The sequence below is a fragment of the Heterodontus francisci genome, chromosome 2, assembly GCF_036365525.1.
Source record: "Heterodontus francisci isolate sHetFra1 chromosome 2, sHetFra1.hap1, whole genome shotgun sequence".
NCBI lineage: Eukaryota > Metazoa > Chordata > Chondrichthyes > Heterodontiformes > Heterodontidae > Heterodontus > Heterodontus francisci.
The window spans coordinates 35982164-35997136 of record NC_090372.1 but is presented as its reverse complement, the minus strand read 5'-3'; the positions used below and the strand labels follow the sequence as shown (position 1 = coordinate 35997136).

At 44.8% G+C, this 14973-nt stretch overlaps 1 protein-coding gene across 3 annotated transcripts in view; it reads left to right on the top strand.

The window, feature by feature from the left end:
* Nucleotides 1–14973, top strand: part of cdkal1 (CDK5 regulatory subunit associated protein 1-like 1) — a 1149347-nt gene that overhangs the window by 1110517 nt on the left and 23857 nt on the right. For 2 of the 3 annotated variants that reach the window (XM_068056978.1, XM_068056983.1), the window contains exon 15: nt 11972–12049. The exons of the other annotated variant lie outside the window; for it this stretch is intronic. In XM_068056978.1, coding sequence (XP_067913079.1) covers nt 11972–12049 — 78 coding nt within the window. The remainder of the gene's footprint in view (nt 1–11971; nt 12050–14973) is intronic. 3 annotated transcript variants of the gene reach the window in all.

Below are 14973 nucleotides of genomic sequence, written 5' to 3'. Positions count from 1 at the left end.
GGCCGGCAGTCCGAGCTGTGCCACCGGGAGCGATGGCCACTGCTGGGACTGCAGCCCAGACGATGCCATGGAGCCAGGAACAAAGGTAAGTTGGGCATGCCTCACCAGTGAGATCGTTCATTCACTGGTGAGGCTGGAGTGGTCGTTTGGGGGGAGGGGGAGCGTCTTGGATCCTGAGGTTGGGTTGGGAGGCGAGGGCGGCCCTCAATCGGGAACCCTGTGCCCAACTGCCATGGCCCCACCGGGGTGCGGAAAGGCCAGCAGCTATCACTGGGCGGCCTTTCACATCCCCAGCATGCCGACTTGCCACGGGTAAAATACCCATGGAGGCGGGCAAGGGCCCTTAAGTGGCCGTTTAGTGGACATTGGCCTTGGGTGGGCAGGCCGTTTCCCTCCACCTCCCGACTGCCGTAAAGTTGACCGGAGGCGGGTAGGCCTCCCAGAGCCTCTCGCTCAATTTTACGCCGCCCCCACGCCACCATCCGACCCGCTGGGGTGGCGTAAAATGCATCCCTTTCTCCTTTTCCTGTTTTCTTTTTCTTCACGTTCCTTCTGGAGGGCTCTTTCTTTCTTCTTCTCCTGCCTCTTTCTCTCTTTCTCCTGTCTCTCTCTCTCTCTTTCCCTTTCTTCGAATTCAAGTTTCCTTTGTTCCAATTGTACCATTGCAAGCAATACCCTGTCTGGGTCTACATCTAACCCTGTTTTAGCTTCTTCCGATTCATGGGAAGAATGGTTGACCACTAGCCTTAGGAGTTCAGACTTCCTAGCCTTGCCATGTACAATGATCCCACACTGCTCAGCCATTTTCCTCAAGTCCTCCATAGACAATGCTTTTACCTTATCCCAAGTTACATCACCCTGGCCTGGGGAGCTACTAGCTACAGTCGCAGACATGTTAGTATTCAAGCACACACCAACCACAAGAAAACCTGTATGGAAATCATACTCTTTTTTTGATTGGGAACAATTTGGCTTCCCACTCCCAATTTCTCTTGTTTGGCTGTGGGTCAATTCCGGACGATAGCACCCAAATTTCTGTTACCAGGTGAGAGAGGGGTCTAGCAGTCCCTCTTTGCCTTCACCTGGTCTGACGGTAACGGTTTTATTTTAAACACACTATGTTTTTTGCTCCTCCTTGGTGAATCCTTGTTCACTGCTTTCCAATTATAATGCAAAGGGACCAGCACAAACAGGTTTTCTTAGGTTTAAAGAAGAAAGTTTGCAATTTATTAAACTTAAACTCCAATTCGGTTAACGCCTACGGATACACGACGTGTCCATGCTAGCATGCATATGCGATACACACATGCAGATAGAGACTGAACAGAGCAGAAGAAATAAAGTGGAAAAGTTTGAGGCAATCTCTGAAGAGGGTTTTTGTTACAGATCTTCGAGCTCACTGTAGAGTCTTTGATTGTAGGTAGATCTTGCTTTTCATTGAGGCCCAGTATTCTTCTTAAACCTTGTTCGCTGTAGGAGACTTTTCTCTCTTGAGGTTCATGTGGTTCAGTGGATTTGGAGTTCCGTGAAAAAGAGATGGGGGCAGACAGGAGAGGCCCTAGCGAGCCAGCCAGGAGAGGTCTTTTCAGTCTAGGAGCATTCTGCAGTTTCTCTGAGTTCAAACTGTTTGTACAATTCAGAAAAACCCAGATTGCCAAGCAGGTTAGTCATGTGGCTAGCTGGTCTGACCATGTTTGTTTGTGGATTCTCTGGTCTAATTCGACCCTGGAATGCCTCTCCTTACACACAATGCCTTGTGCTCAAAGTCCATTGTGCGTTAAATTGGAGCAGGGAATAGCCCCTTTGTCCTTCCAAACACTGGCTGTTAGTATGCAAAAATGTTTTTCCAGCCAAGGGCCTGGTGATTTTTTTTTTTAAACAAGTCCTTTCTTCATTTCAGCAACAGTTTGAAATTTAATATGCCTCATTCTTGGCTGGTTGAGGTCGAGCATGACATTAGCTATGAATATGATTGAGTTTTTTTAATAAAAGTCTTGTATTTCTTTAATGATTATGACTTTGCTCATTTATAACCTCCTAACTTTTAAAGCTTTTGCTGTAAACTGGGATGATAACAAGCTGACAGATACAGCTTGTTGTTCGCATTTTGCAAAATAGAAGTCTACCGTCTTCAGAAATGCAGGCATGTTTTGCCAGAGGACAAGTCAGATCTCCAGAGATACAAGTATGATGACTGAATAAAAACATGAAATATTGAAAAATATCATAGCCATAGGAGCTGCAAGTGGAACACTTACTAAATTGAGTGAAGGGAAATGTCATTTTATGTTTGGAACGAAAATGAAGAAGTATAAATTCAGGAGACTCCCAGTGCTGCTTGTCTGCACTGAGTGCTCTTGGAGGGCACTGAGTGTGAAGAAGGGAGTTTGGTAAATGAGTGGATTTTAAGGGTTAATCTCTCTAAAGTCTAGTTTTTTTTGTTTTGTTTACATTTAGCAATTAATTGAAATTGTTTAAGTTAAGAGGTATGTTCGGTTTCTTACAGTTTAAACGGGTATACAAGCTCTCTGAGTAGCTGTAGTTGGTTAATTAGGTAGCTAGCTTAAACTGTTCTCTGAGCTCCAGCAGAGGTGACACAGCATTGTTTTCAGAGTATAAATTCAGAGGACTCTCAGTGCTGCTTGTCTACACTGAGTGCTGTTGGAGGGCACAGAGTGTGAAGAAGGGAGTTTGGTAAGTGAGGGTGTTCGGTAAGGAGGGGAGTTAGAAAATAATTTGACTGCACTCAGTCGGAACAATGCGAATCAGCGAGAATAGCCAGGCTATAAAGAGCGTGAATCAGTGAGACCAGCGGGGCTTGCTGTTGCCTGTAACCAGTTGGAGCCTGCATTCGGAAAAAGGAAGAAGAGGTGTGACATCACAGGGAAGCAGGTAGGTGATTGGCTGGTGAGTATTGCAGCTTAGAGACAGTGGCCGGAATTTTACCGTTAGGAATCTGGTCCCATTGGAGGCGTCCGGAAGGTAAAATGGAGTGCGATGACATCAGGCCGGGTCCCCGGCGTCATCACGCGCAGACACAATTGAACCAGTGCAGGAAGTCGGATGAGATCGAGTCTGTGCTCGTCGCCCAACTACAATCAATTGAAAGCTGATTAAGGTACTTGAAAAAGCAATTGACAGCAATTTTACGTGTGCTGTCTGATTTTACGGCCGTGGGGCGTCTCGGGAACCCGGCAGGCTCATAAGGGCGGCAGGCATTGATTCTTGAGGGAGTTGGAGGAATAAATTTTATTTTTGATCCTTATTAGTTCAGATGTTGGTTGTTTATCCTAACAAGGGGTGTTACTTGCATCTTGTGCTGAAGGAGTCATCTGAATGATATGCACTGCTGATCGGTACCAGTCTACTCTGAGTTATTGGGTGAACAGAAGGGGCTTTCGTGAGCCAGTCCTAACAGTTGGAAGCTAACACCTGTGGTTAAAGCATCTGTTCTGCTGTACAACTATGGGAATTGTTCACTGTGGAGGTGGGTCATCAGATGATAATGAAGTTTCTGATGAGGAAGCTGGACATCAGTCAAATGATGATCAGGGAGGGAAAGGTGATTGTAAATTGGCTCAACTGCTAGAGAGACCAAGGAGTCTCTAATAGGCAGGTGTTTCCATTGAGAGGATAAAAATTTTCACAAAATTGATATTGCCTTATGAGATGAGTCACTGTGAGGATCTGAGGATCTCCACCTTTAGGTGGAGCGATAATGTGACGATGCAATCCTTCACATCATGAGGAACGCAACCAAAGAGTGTGACCTCACATTTAAAACTACTTGTGTTGAGCAATGATGTTGTATGACACTTCAGGAATGACATGTCAAAACACCAAATTTAATAGAATTATTCTAACACAAATCAAATATATAACTTACATGTCACCCAGTGAACCAGTGACAGTGATTTCTTATATCGTTTGCGAGTGCTCATTAGGGTGGATGATCCCTCACCACCAGACTCACCAGAGGCAGGTGGATGATCTGGTTGCCGCCCTGCTTGTAGTGACTTTGGCGGACGTCGTCTGCCTGCTCGCGGCCGTGGCATCTCAGGGTTCTCCTGATAAATCTCATGAGCACCCTGTAACACCCTGTGATTTCGCGGTTCACATGTCCTTGGCAGAGGGAGCAAGGAGCTGCAGGATGCATCAGAGGCACCCTGAGAGGAGCTCCCATATGTGATCTGCTGCCCCTGTGCCCTCGTGAGGATCGGCTGGTCCTCGATGATGACATTAGAGGGATGAGCGGCCTCGACCTGTCGCCAGTGCATCAGAATCTGCTCTCCAGTGTTCTGGTTCAGGGAGGCCACACTCGCTCTGAGGTCACGAATTGAATCCAGAACTGGCCCCTTTACTGCAGCCGCCAGTCTTTCAACGGAGGTAGCCAGATGTTCAAATGCCTGAGAGTTTGCTGAACTCATACTCTGGATGGATGTCTCCAGCGTATGAGTCATAGCGCGCAGCGTTAGCGCAGCAACTCCGCCAGATTTTCAAGGACCTCATGCTGCACCTGCAACATCTCCTGACGAATTGATGTTCTCAGAGGCACGTCATCAGCGTGCGGCTCTGCACTGGCCTGGCATCCCACTCTCCTCCGAGTGTGTGAGGCGTCGGCCGATTCTGCCTCTGGTGGATGGCCCGGCAACTGTGCTGTGCTCACACCAGTATGTGAAAGCGACTCCCCGTACGCGCTAATCCCTACCGATGTTTAAGTATCTGTGCTGATACTTGGTGCTTCGTGAGGATGTGACGCTGCACCCTCTGAGGCTCCCTCCTCCACCTCAGAGGTGGATGGTAGGGCAACGGAGACGCTTCCTGGCCCATGCTGTGTTTCACCTGTCGGGAAGATCATATTGCAGAGCATCCTGAAGGGGGAGGGTGAACAGCCAGCAGTTGTGGTCCACATCGGAACCAACGACGTAGGTAGAAAGAGGGATGTGGTCCTGCATCAGAATTTAGGGAGCTAGGTCAGAAATTGGCAAACAGGACCTCAAAAGTAGTAATCTCTGGTTTACTCCCAGTGCCACACGCAAGTGAGTACAGGAATAGAAAGATAAGACAGCTGAACGCGTGGCTGGAAAGATGGTGCAAGAGGGAGGGCTTTAGATTCTTGGGACATTGGTACCGACTCTGGGGGAGATGTGGCCTGTACAGGCCAGACGGGTTGCACCTGAACAGAGCCGGGACTGAGTTCTTTGCAGGATGTTTTGCTGGTGCTTTTGTGGTGGGGGTGGTGGTTAAACTAATTTGGCAGGGGATGGGGACCTGAGGGTAGACTCAGTTGGGACAAAATCAGAAATGAAAATGGAAGGCAGAAAGTTAATGGATGAGTCTGGAAGACAGAGGAAAGAAAGGTTAGAAAATTTAAAAAAGAGTTTGGCAGTGCTCAAGCAAATAAAGCAGATGAGTTGAGGGTACAGATAGACACCTGGCAATATGATATCATCTCTATTACAGAAACATGGCTTAAGGAGGGACAGGAATGGCAGCTCAATGTTCCTGGTTACAGGGTTTTCAGACGCAATAGGGAGGGGGATAAGAAAGGAGGGGGAGTGACAATTTCGGTCAAAGAAACTATTACAGCTATGAGAAGGGATGATATGTTGGAAGGTTCATCAAATGAGGCCATATGGATTGAGCTAACACACAAAAAATGGGCAGTCACACTGCTGGGAGTATACTATAGATGCCCAAACAGTCATAGGGAGATAGAAGGGCAGATATGTAGGCAAATCTCTGAAAAGTGCAAAAACAATAGGGCAGTAATAGTAGGGGATTTTAACTACCCCGCTATTAACTGCGATAGTTTTAGTGTGAAAGGAATTGAGGGAGCAGAATTCCTGAGGTTCATTCAGGAGAACGTTTTTGGCCAGTATGTAGTAAGTCCAACAAGAGGGGGCAGAGGTTTAGACTTAGTTTTAGAAAATGAAGATAGGCAGGTGGAAGCAGTGGCAGTGGGAGAGCTTTTTGGTGATAGTGATGATAATTCAGTCAGTTTTAACATAATTATGGAAAAGGACAAGGATAGAACAGGAGTAAGAGTTCTCAATTGGGGCAAGGCCAATTTTACTAAGCTGAGGAGTGATTTAGTGAAAGTGGACTGGAAACAGCTACTTGAAGGTAAATCAGTGTCAGAGCAATGGGAGGCATTCAAAGGGGAGTTTCAAGGGGTTCAGAGTAAACATGTTTCCACAAAGAAAAAGGGTGCAATGGCCAACTCTAGAGCCTATGGATGTCAAGGAGCTTACAGGGTAAGATAAGGCAGTAAAGGTTACACCCAACACACAGAACTCAATACTACAGAAAGCCGAGAGGAGTGTAAAAAGTGGAGGGGTGGAATCAAAAAGGATATTAGGAAAGCTAAGAGGAGACAGGAAAGAATATTGGCAAGCAAAATCAAGGTGAACCCAAAGATGTTTTATCAATACATTAAGAGTAAGAGGATAACTAAGGAAAGACCCATAAAAGACCAAAAAGGTAACCTATGTATAGGGCGGAAGATGTTGGTATTGTTCTTCATGAATACTTTGTGTCTGCCTTCACAAAAGACAGGGAAGATGCAGATATTGTAGTTAAAGAAGAGGGATGTGAAATATTGGATGTAAACAACATAGGGAGAGAGGACATATTAATGGGATTAGCATCCTTGAAAGTTGATAAATCACCAGGGCCGGATGAAATGTACCCCAAGCTGATAAATGAAGCAAGAGAGGAAATGGCAGACGGTCTGACCATCATTTTCCAGTCCTCACTGGATACAGGTGTGGTGCCGGAGGATTGGAGGACTGCTAATGTTGTTCCTCTGTTTAAAAAGGGAGTGAGGGATAGACCGAATAATTACAGCCAATCAGCCTAACCTCAGTAGTGAGCAAATTATTGGAATTTATTCTGAGAGACAGGATAAACTGTCACTTAGAACGGCACAGATTAATCAAGGATCGTCAGCATGAATTTATTAAGGGAAGATCTTGTCTGACCAACTTGATCAAATTTTTTGAAGAAATAACAAGGAAGATAGATGAGGGTAGTGTAGTTGATATGGTGTACATGGATTTTAGCAAATCTTTTGACAAGGTCCCACATGGCAGACTGGTAAAAAAAAAAGCCCATGGGATCCAGGGAAATGCGGCAAGGTGGATACAAAATTGGCTCAGTGGCAGGAAACAGACGGTAATTATTGACGGGTGTTTTTGTGACTGGAGGGCTGTTTCCAGTGGTGATCTGCAAGGCTCAGTACTGGGTCCCCTGCTTTCAGTGGTATATATTAACGATTTGGATGTAAATGTGAGGGACATGATCAAGAAGTTTGCAGACGAACCAAAGATTGGTTGTGTGGTAGATAGCGAAGAGGATAGCTGTAAGCTGCAGGAATATATTGATGGTCTGGTCAGATGGACAGAAAAATGGCAAGTGGAATTTAACCCGGAGAAGTGTGAGGTGATGCATTTGGGGATGTCAAACAAAGCAAAGGAATACACGATTAATTGGAAAAGCCTGAGAGGTGTAGAGGAAGTAAGGGACCTTGGGGTAAATGTCCAGAGATCCCTGAAGGTAGCAGGACAAGTCGATAAGATGGTTAAGAAGGCATATGGGATCTTTTCCTTTATTAGCCGAGGTATAGAATATAAGAGCAGGGAGGTTATGCTGGAATTGTATAAATCATTGGTTAGGCCACAACTTGAGTAGTGTGTGAAGTTCTGGTCACCTCATTACAGAAAGGATGTAATTACACTAGAGTGGGTACAGAGGAAATTTACGAGGATGTTGCTAGGACTGGAAAAATGCAGCTATGAGGAATGATTGGATAGGCTGGGGTTGTTCTCCTTGGAACAGAGAAGGCTCTGGGGAGATCTGATTTAGGGGCCTGGATAGAGTGGAGGTGAAGGGTCTATTCACCTTAGCAGAGAGGTCAGTGACTCGGGGGCATAGATTTAAAGTTATTGGTAGAAAAATTAGAGAGGAGATGAGGAAAAGTTTTTTCACCCAGAGGGTGGTGGAGGGTCTGGAACTCACTGCCTGAAAGGATAGTTGAAGCAGAAACCCTCAACTCATTCAAAAGAAGTCAGGATATGCACCTCAAGTGCTGTAATCTGCAAGGCTGATGACCAAATGCTGGAAGGTGGAATTAGAATGGGTAGAATGTGTTTCAGCTAGCACAGACATGATGGGCCAAGTGACCTCTGTCTGTGCCATAAACTTTCTATGATTCTAGGAAGATTTCAGCCCAAAACAGATATTGCAACTAATTTAGCCTATCAAAATCAAGAAATGTCCATTCAAGAAGTCCCATTGTCATTTGGAAGGTGGTTTTCTCTGGTTTACATTACGAAAATTAACAATGTGTCGTGGGAATCCGCAACACACCTATTGGTGTGAATAAATCCCTTTCCTCACCAACTAAATACATGCTTACCAATGCGGTGGATTGTTGTAGTTACAGGGAATGGAAGCTGAGTTATATTAATATGCTGTTGAATGCTACAAAATGCAGTGGAAATCTGAAACTCAAAAGGCAGTTGAGACTAGGTCAGCTGAAGATTTAAAAACTGAGATTGATAGGTTTTTGTTAGGCAAGGGTATAAAAGATTGCAGAACCAAGACAGGCAGATGGAGTTAAGATACAGATCAGCAATGATCTAAAAGAATGGCAGAACAGGCTCGGGTGGTTGAATGGCCTAACCCTATTTCTAAGTTCTGAATGCTGCATTTAGGTGAATACTGTGAGGGAAGTGTTCCTACCTGTTGTAATTTATATAAAAGTTAAATAAGAAACTAGGGGGTGAAATTCATTTGATATATGAAGAACGTCGCAAGGGCCATGGAGGCAGCATCCTGCGTCACTGCCTGCCCCCGGGGAATCAAGGTAAGTACTTAGTGTCACTAGAAGTGGCACTATGTGGATGGATTTCTCCCCCTAGCCATTTGGGTTTTAAATGAAAAGGTGCAATTTGCTGAAAAATTAAATATACATTTCCTGTATAAGTGAATACCCATCACAGAGAGGGGTCAGTCTATAATATTTCTCAAGGTTTTCTTTCTTTGCCTTTTCTTTCAGGCACTGCATTTTCTACTGTACAAGGGCTTTTTTTTTATCTTGTTATAGTGAAGCAGCATTGCTTTGGGGAAATGTGTATGGATTGCTGCATGGATATTAGGGTCATCGCATCCACACATCAGCTCTTGCAGATGAAGATCTAAAGGGTAAAAAATGGATCAAAAGAAATCTGAGATTACTTTGTGTAGATTTTACTTACTTAACTTTATGAGCAAGCAATTGGTTTTATATCCATCCTTCAAAGAGACTTTGTGTAGCATGCAGAATGTCATCAGATGATATGATACAAGCATTCGGACTGGGCCAGTTTGATTATCAGTAAAAGCAAATTCCTGTGCTTAAGGCTAGATGGTACAATGATTTGACGTAACATTAAGCCCATAGATGTTTTAGATGTCTGGCATGTTACATTTCTCTTTATCATTTACTTTTATTGTCATGTGAGGGCATTAAACTATTTCTCAGTATGTAGTGTATCCTATTCAAGGGAGTAAATGGACAGACAACGTTTGGCATAATGGCCCAAAGTTTGCTCTCAGAGGCAAAGAAACAGTTCATAGTTCATCTTGTATACAATTGCCCAGAGACATTTTGAAGGCTCGTTAGTGGAAGTTTCCGCAAATCCTTCATCGGTTTCACTGCAACACCCTCTACAGGAAATCTCTGGCATCTGTAAACAGGTCAAGCAACAGGGAAGCTTTTCAACCAATCAGACTGAAATATCCTCACTGAGACATGCAAACTGCAAACCAGGAAGTAAAAAACAGGAACTATAAATTATATTTAAATCTTGTGCAGGAAGCAAACTAAAGAGTGGGAAATACAAATGGGATTAGAGAGAGGGGTGAAAGAAACAAAAAGAATACGTTTTTAAAAAATTAATTTTAATTAGTGGCAAGGCAGAAGTTCCAGGCTATAATGAGAGGAAATAGAAGCTCTGGGCCTTGGCTGGAGCAGACAGAGGATCAGGGCCATAAGCGAGGAAGACAGAAGATTGAGGCCGTGATCAAGGGCGGCAGAAGATTGGAGGCCATGAGAGGGGAAGGCAGAAGATTGGAACCATGAGAGGGGAAGGCAGAGGTTTGGGGCCGAGATCGAGGCTGGGGTCAAAGGCTTTCTTGAAAAGCCTGTGGGTAGGGATCCGACTTCTCCAAGTCCACCAGGAGTGCTTGAAGGAGCAAGTCCTCTGTACTTAGACAGTTGGCACATCCTTCCTCACATCTGCCAGGCAGTGGACAGGTTGGACCTCCCCTTGATCTGCAATTAAGTTTGTCATGGTGCCAATGATGTACTTGGCTGTGACTTTTGAATGTTAATTAGGCTGCCTTTTGCAGAAGCCTTGTCAATGGTCTCCTCTGGCTTTGTAAAAATTTAAATGGATGGGAATGGGGTTGAATTATATCATGATATTTTAATCCCCTCCCCAACCCTCTCCTGTCCATTGGGAAAGGGAGCTAGGGTTAAAGTCGAAGCCCATGTCTTTGGATGATGTTGCCAAGAAGCAATGTGTAGATGAGGAATAGGAGGGAGGCAAGAATAGATTCTTGGGTAACTCCAGAGGTAACGATGCAGGGTGGTCGTGAAGTCATTACTGGAAATGCTCTGTCTACAATTCAGCAGGTAGGAGTGGAACCAAATGAGGACCGTCCCTAGCTGAACAATGGAGGAGAAGTTTTGGAATGGTGTGGTTGACAGTGTCGAAGCCTGCACTGAGGTCAAGGAGGTTAAGTAAGAATAATGCACCGTGGTCGCAGTCATAAAGAATGTCATTTGTGACTTTTGGTGGGCCATGACAGTGCAGTGGCAGAGTGGAAACCTAATTGGAGCGATTTAAACGTGGAGTTGTGAGCATGGATTTGGGAAGTAATGACACGTTCAAGGACTTTAAAGAGGAAAGGGAGGTTGGAGATGGGGTAATAGTAATCAATGGCAAAGGGGGTTGAAGATGGGTTTATGTGGAGGTGGCAAATTTGGTGGTTTTGAAAGGGAAGGGATAGAGCTGAGAAGAGAGAACCATTTACAATCTCAGTAGTATGGGGGCCTGGAAGACAAGTTGGCATTCAGAAATTTAGTAATAATAAGATCAAGAGTGTTAGAGATGGGTGTCTTTGGACAAGGTGAGTTTGAAGTGGGAATTGGGGAGTTGGGAGAGAGAGAGAGACCTAGGTTCGGGGCTTGGGCAGAGAGGAGCCTGAGCAGAGGTTTGGCTTAGTGGGAAAGGGGTGGGTGAAGCAGCAGAGGGCCTCAACCTTGATGACAAAGACATCCATGAGCTGCTCACACTTGTTGGAGGTAAGGGTGAAGGGGACAATGGAGAAGGATTTAAGGAGATATTCATAAAGAAAAGAAGCCAGGGGTTATCTTTGCTCTGAAGATCCTGGAGTACTGAGCGGTTTTGGCAGAGGAGAATGAGGCCCGAAAACACTTGATGTGGTCCAGCCAGGTCTGTTGTTGGATAGCTAAACTAATTCTGTGCCAGATACTCAACCACAGGCTTTGACTGGTTAAGCATAATGTTGCATCCGCAATTTCTTATATGCATGTGCTGTGTCACATACAGTCACTCTGTCACATACATGCGCACGCGAATACACACCCTGACATTTTCTCGCTAACTAATTCAACATGCAGCATCACAAATTGATGATCCTTGTTATACTTAACCAGAAATCAGCAAGCTCAACTTTCCAGCATGTCACAGTCCAGGCCTTTTCACGATAGACTTTTACCGAGTGTGAATATACCTATCACAGTTTTACATGATAGATTCATTCTATATGAGTACAGTGTAACGTTCCATATATATAGTTAACAAGAAAACATTGTGGTTCAAGAAAGTTTTTACCTTAATCTTTTCATTGGTCATAGACTTTGTTTTAGTTTACTAACTGCATTTGATTGTTGTATCAGGCGAAGATTGAAAATGGGGAAAAAGGAAACCAAGACCTTAAGAAATGTCAGTTTTCCTGCAACACTCTATTTGCTCAGGTACAGTTTCATAGCTACCAACAATCTATATGTACCTCATCAAAATATCCACTCTTCATATGTAATTGAGTGTTCTTGAGTTATTCAAGTTTGGAGGGCGTCATAGCCAAGTCCAACCCTGTCCTCATCTGAGGTTCACACACTTGCACTTCCAGTGTGCCCCACTCATGATCAGGAGCTGGAATTCTGGCTGGCCTTCCCCTTCTTAATCCAAAGGCACTGAGGCCCACTGTCACACCCAAACTGCTATCCTATCTGAGAACACCCAGCTCAGACCGACACGTACACAGTAGATTTACCCATTGAGGCAATCCATTTTAAGTGAAAGCGTGCAGGTTTGTTCAGTATTGTGTTGATGGAATATTTGATTTGTGTCACTGAATTCTTCAGAATTCATCTAATGGCAGAAGCTAAATATTACAACACCAGAGTGTAACAGAATGTATGCTTTCCATTGGTCCACCAAACTTTGAACTAATTTATTTGCTGGATTCTTGCTTCTTGGATGTGTGGGATTTTCAACTCAAAAATACTGTATTTGAAAAGGAAATATCTCGAGTTGACTGTTTTGAGAACGAATCCAGTAACTTGGCTGTGAGTGAGTGCACATGTCCCATTTGTACTCCCACAGTACAAATACAGACATGTTCCATGTGAGGCATAGAATGTTTTTAATTCCACTTTCCCCAGTCTGTTAATCAGAATGACTAGTTAATCAGATGTCTGCTTTTTGACTTCATTCTGCCAGTGTCCTGACCAGCTGGTTCAGGATTACTGTATGGTTCAGAATACTTTTTCCCATCTTTCTCTTCTCTTACTGTCAGTTTATGGATCTGGTTTTTATGCTCCTTTAAAATGTTCTAGGTACGCGATTACATTATGTAGAGTTGCAACTGGTGATGGAACATGTAAATTTTAAACAAAAACACAGACACAGAAATTACATAAAATTTTACAGGACAGGAACAGGCCATTTGACCCAACAGGTCTATGCCAGTTTTCATGCTCCACATGAGCCTCCTCCCACCTAACTTCATCTTGGCATATCAACATGCCCTTCTGTCCTTTCTCCATCATGTACCTCTCTTAAATGCATCTATGCTTTTCACCCCGCTGAGTCTTGATTTTGCTGATTATATCTGACCAGCTTACATAAAGAAAATGATTGCCACTTATGAGTCTTGACCATGTCAAGGGCACTTGTGATGTGGTCGTGGAGGGTGGGGGATGGGTGGTGTTGGTGATCGTGGTGGTTTGTGTCGAAGGGGTGGAGAGGCAGAGCTGGGCCAGATCCTGCCTACAACCAATGACTACGCAAGGATGTTGCCACCAACTCCGCCCAGGAGTGCGTTGGAATACTCAAGTCTAGAGGTAACAAAGGAATGGATGAGAGTTTCACTTGCAGTTGATCTGAGACAGAGGCAGAATCAGGCAATGTTACAGAGGTGAAAATAAGCTGTCTTAGTGATGGCATGGTCGGAAGCTCGTCTCGGGGTCAAATTTAACATTAAGATTGCGAACAGTCTGGTTCAGCCTCAGACAGTTGGCAGGGAGAGGAATGGAGTCGCGAGCTAGGGAACAGCATTTGTAACAGGGACTGATGACAATGGCTTCGGTCTTCCCAGTATTTAATTGGAGGAACTTTATGTTCAGCCAGTACTGGATATCGGGCAAGCCGTCCGGCAACTTAGAGACAGTGGAGGGGTGGAGAGAGGTGGTGGTGAGGTAGAGCTGGAAGTCGTCAGCGTACATGTGAAAACTGGTACTTGGTTTTCTGGATGATCTCACCGAGGGACAGCATGTAGATGAGGAATAGGAAGAGGCGAAGGAGAGACCCTTGGGGGACAGCAGGCATAATGGAATTGGAAGAAAAGCCAGGGCAGTGATTCTGTGGTTATGATTTGATAAATGAGAATGGTGAGTGCAGCCCCAGCACAGCTGGATGACAGTGGAGAGGGATTGGAGGATGATGGTTGGTCTGCCATGTGAAAGGCTGCAGACAGTTTGAGGAGGTGGAGGGGTAGTTTACCTTTGTCACAGATGCATGTGCATTATTTGACGAGAGCTGTTTAGGTACTGTAGCAAGGGTAGAAGCCTGATTGGAGGGATTCAAACATGGGGTTCTGGAAAAGATAGGTATGGATTTGGGAGGCAACAACATGTTCAAAGACTTTAGAGAGGAAAGGGACTTTGGAAATGGGGTGGTAGTTTGCGAGGATGGAGGGGCAAGGGTTTATTTTGAGGGGAGTGATGACAGCAGTTTTGAAGAAGAGGGAGACAGTACCTGAGGAGAGGGAACCATTAATAATATCAGTTAACATGGGAACCAGGAAGGTTCGGTGGTCTGCAATTTAGTGGGAATAGGATTGAGGGAGCAGGATGTGAGTCTCATGGATCCATCAGCCCTGACCAACTTTGGCTCAGGTGGGCATGAGGGGAGATGAGAGAGAAATTAAAGAATGATGCAAGTTCAGGGTAGGGCGGAGGGGAGCTTTAGAGGACATTTGTCCTGGAGAGCTAGGGGAAGGGAGGGAGGTGACAGAGGTAGCTGATCAGATGATCTCAATCTTGGTGGCAAAGACATCCGTGAACTTTTTGCACTTGCTGTTGAAGGTGAGAGTGGAGGAGATAGGAGAGGGGTTGAAAAGGACAGTTTGCCGTATTGAAAAGAAGCTGAGGGATATCTTTGCATTGCAGGATGATCCTGCAATAGTGAACAGTTTTGGCAGATGAGAGCAGGACTCAATAGAGCTTTATATGGTCCAGCCAGATCTAGCAGTAAATGGCTAAACCAGTTGTCTGCCATGTCCGTTCAAGTCTGCGTTCCTTGGACTTAAGGAAGTGGAGATGAGGACCATACCAGGGCAAACAGCCAGGGTGAGAGTGTGCAATCATTTTAATGGGGAGTATGGCATTAAAGATGG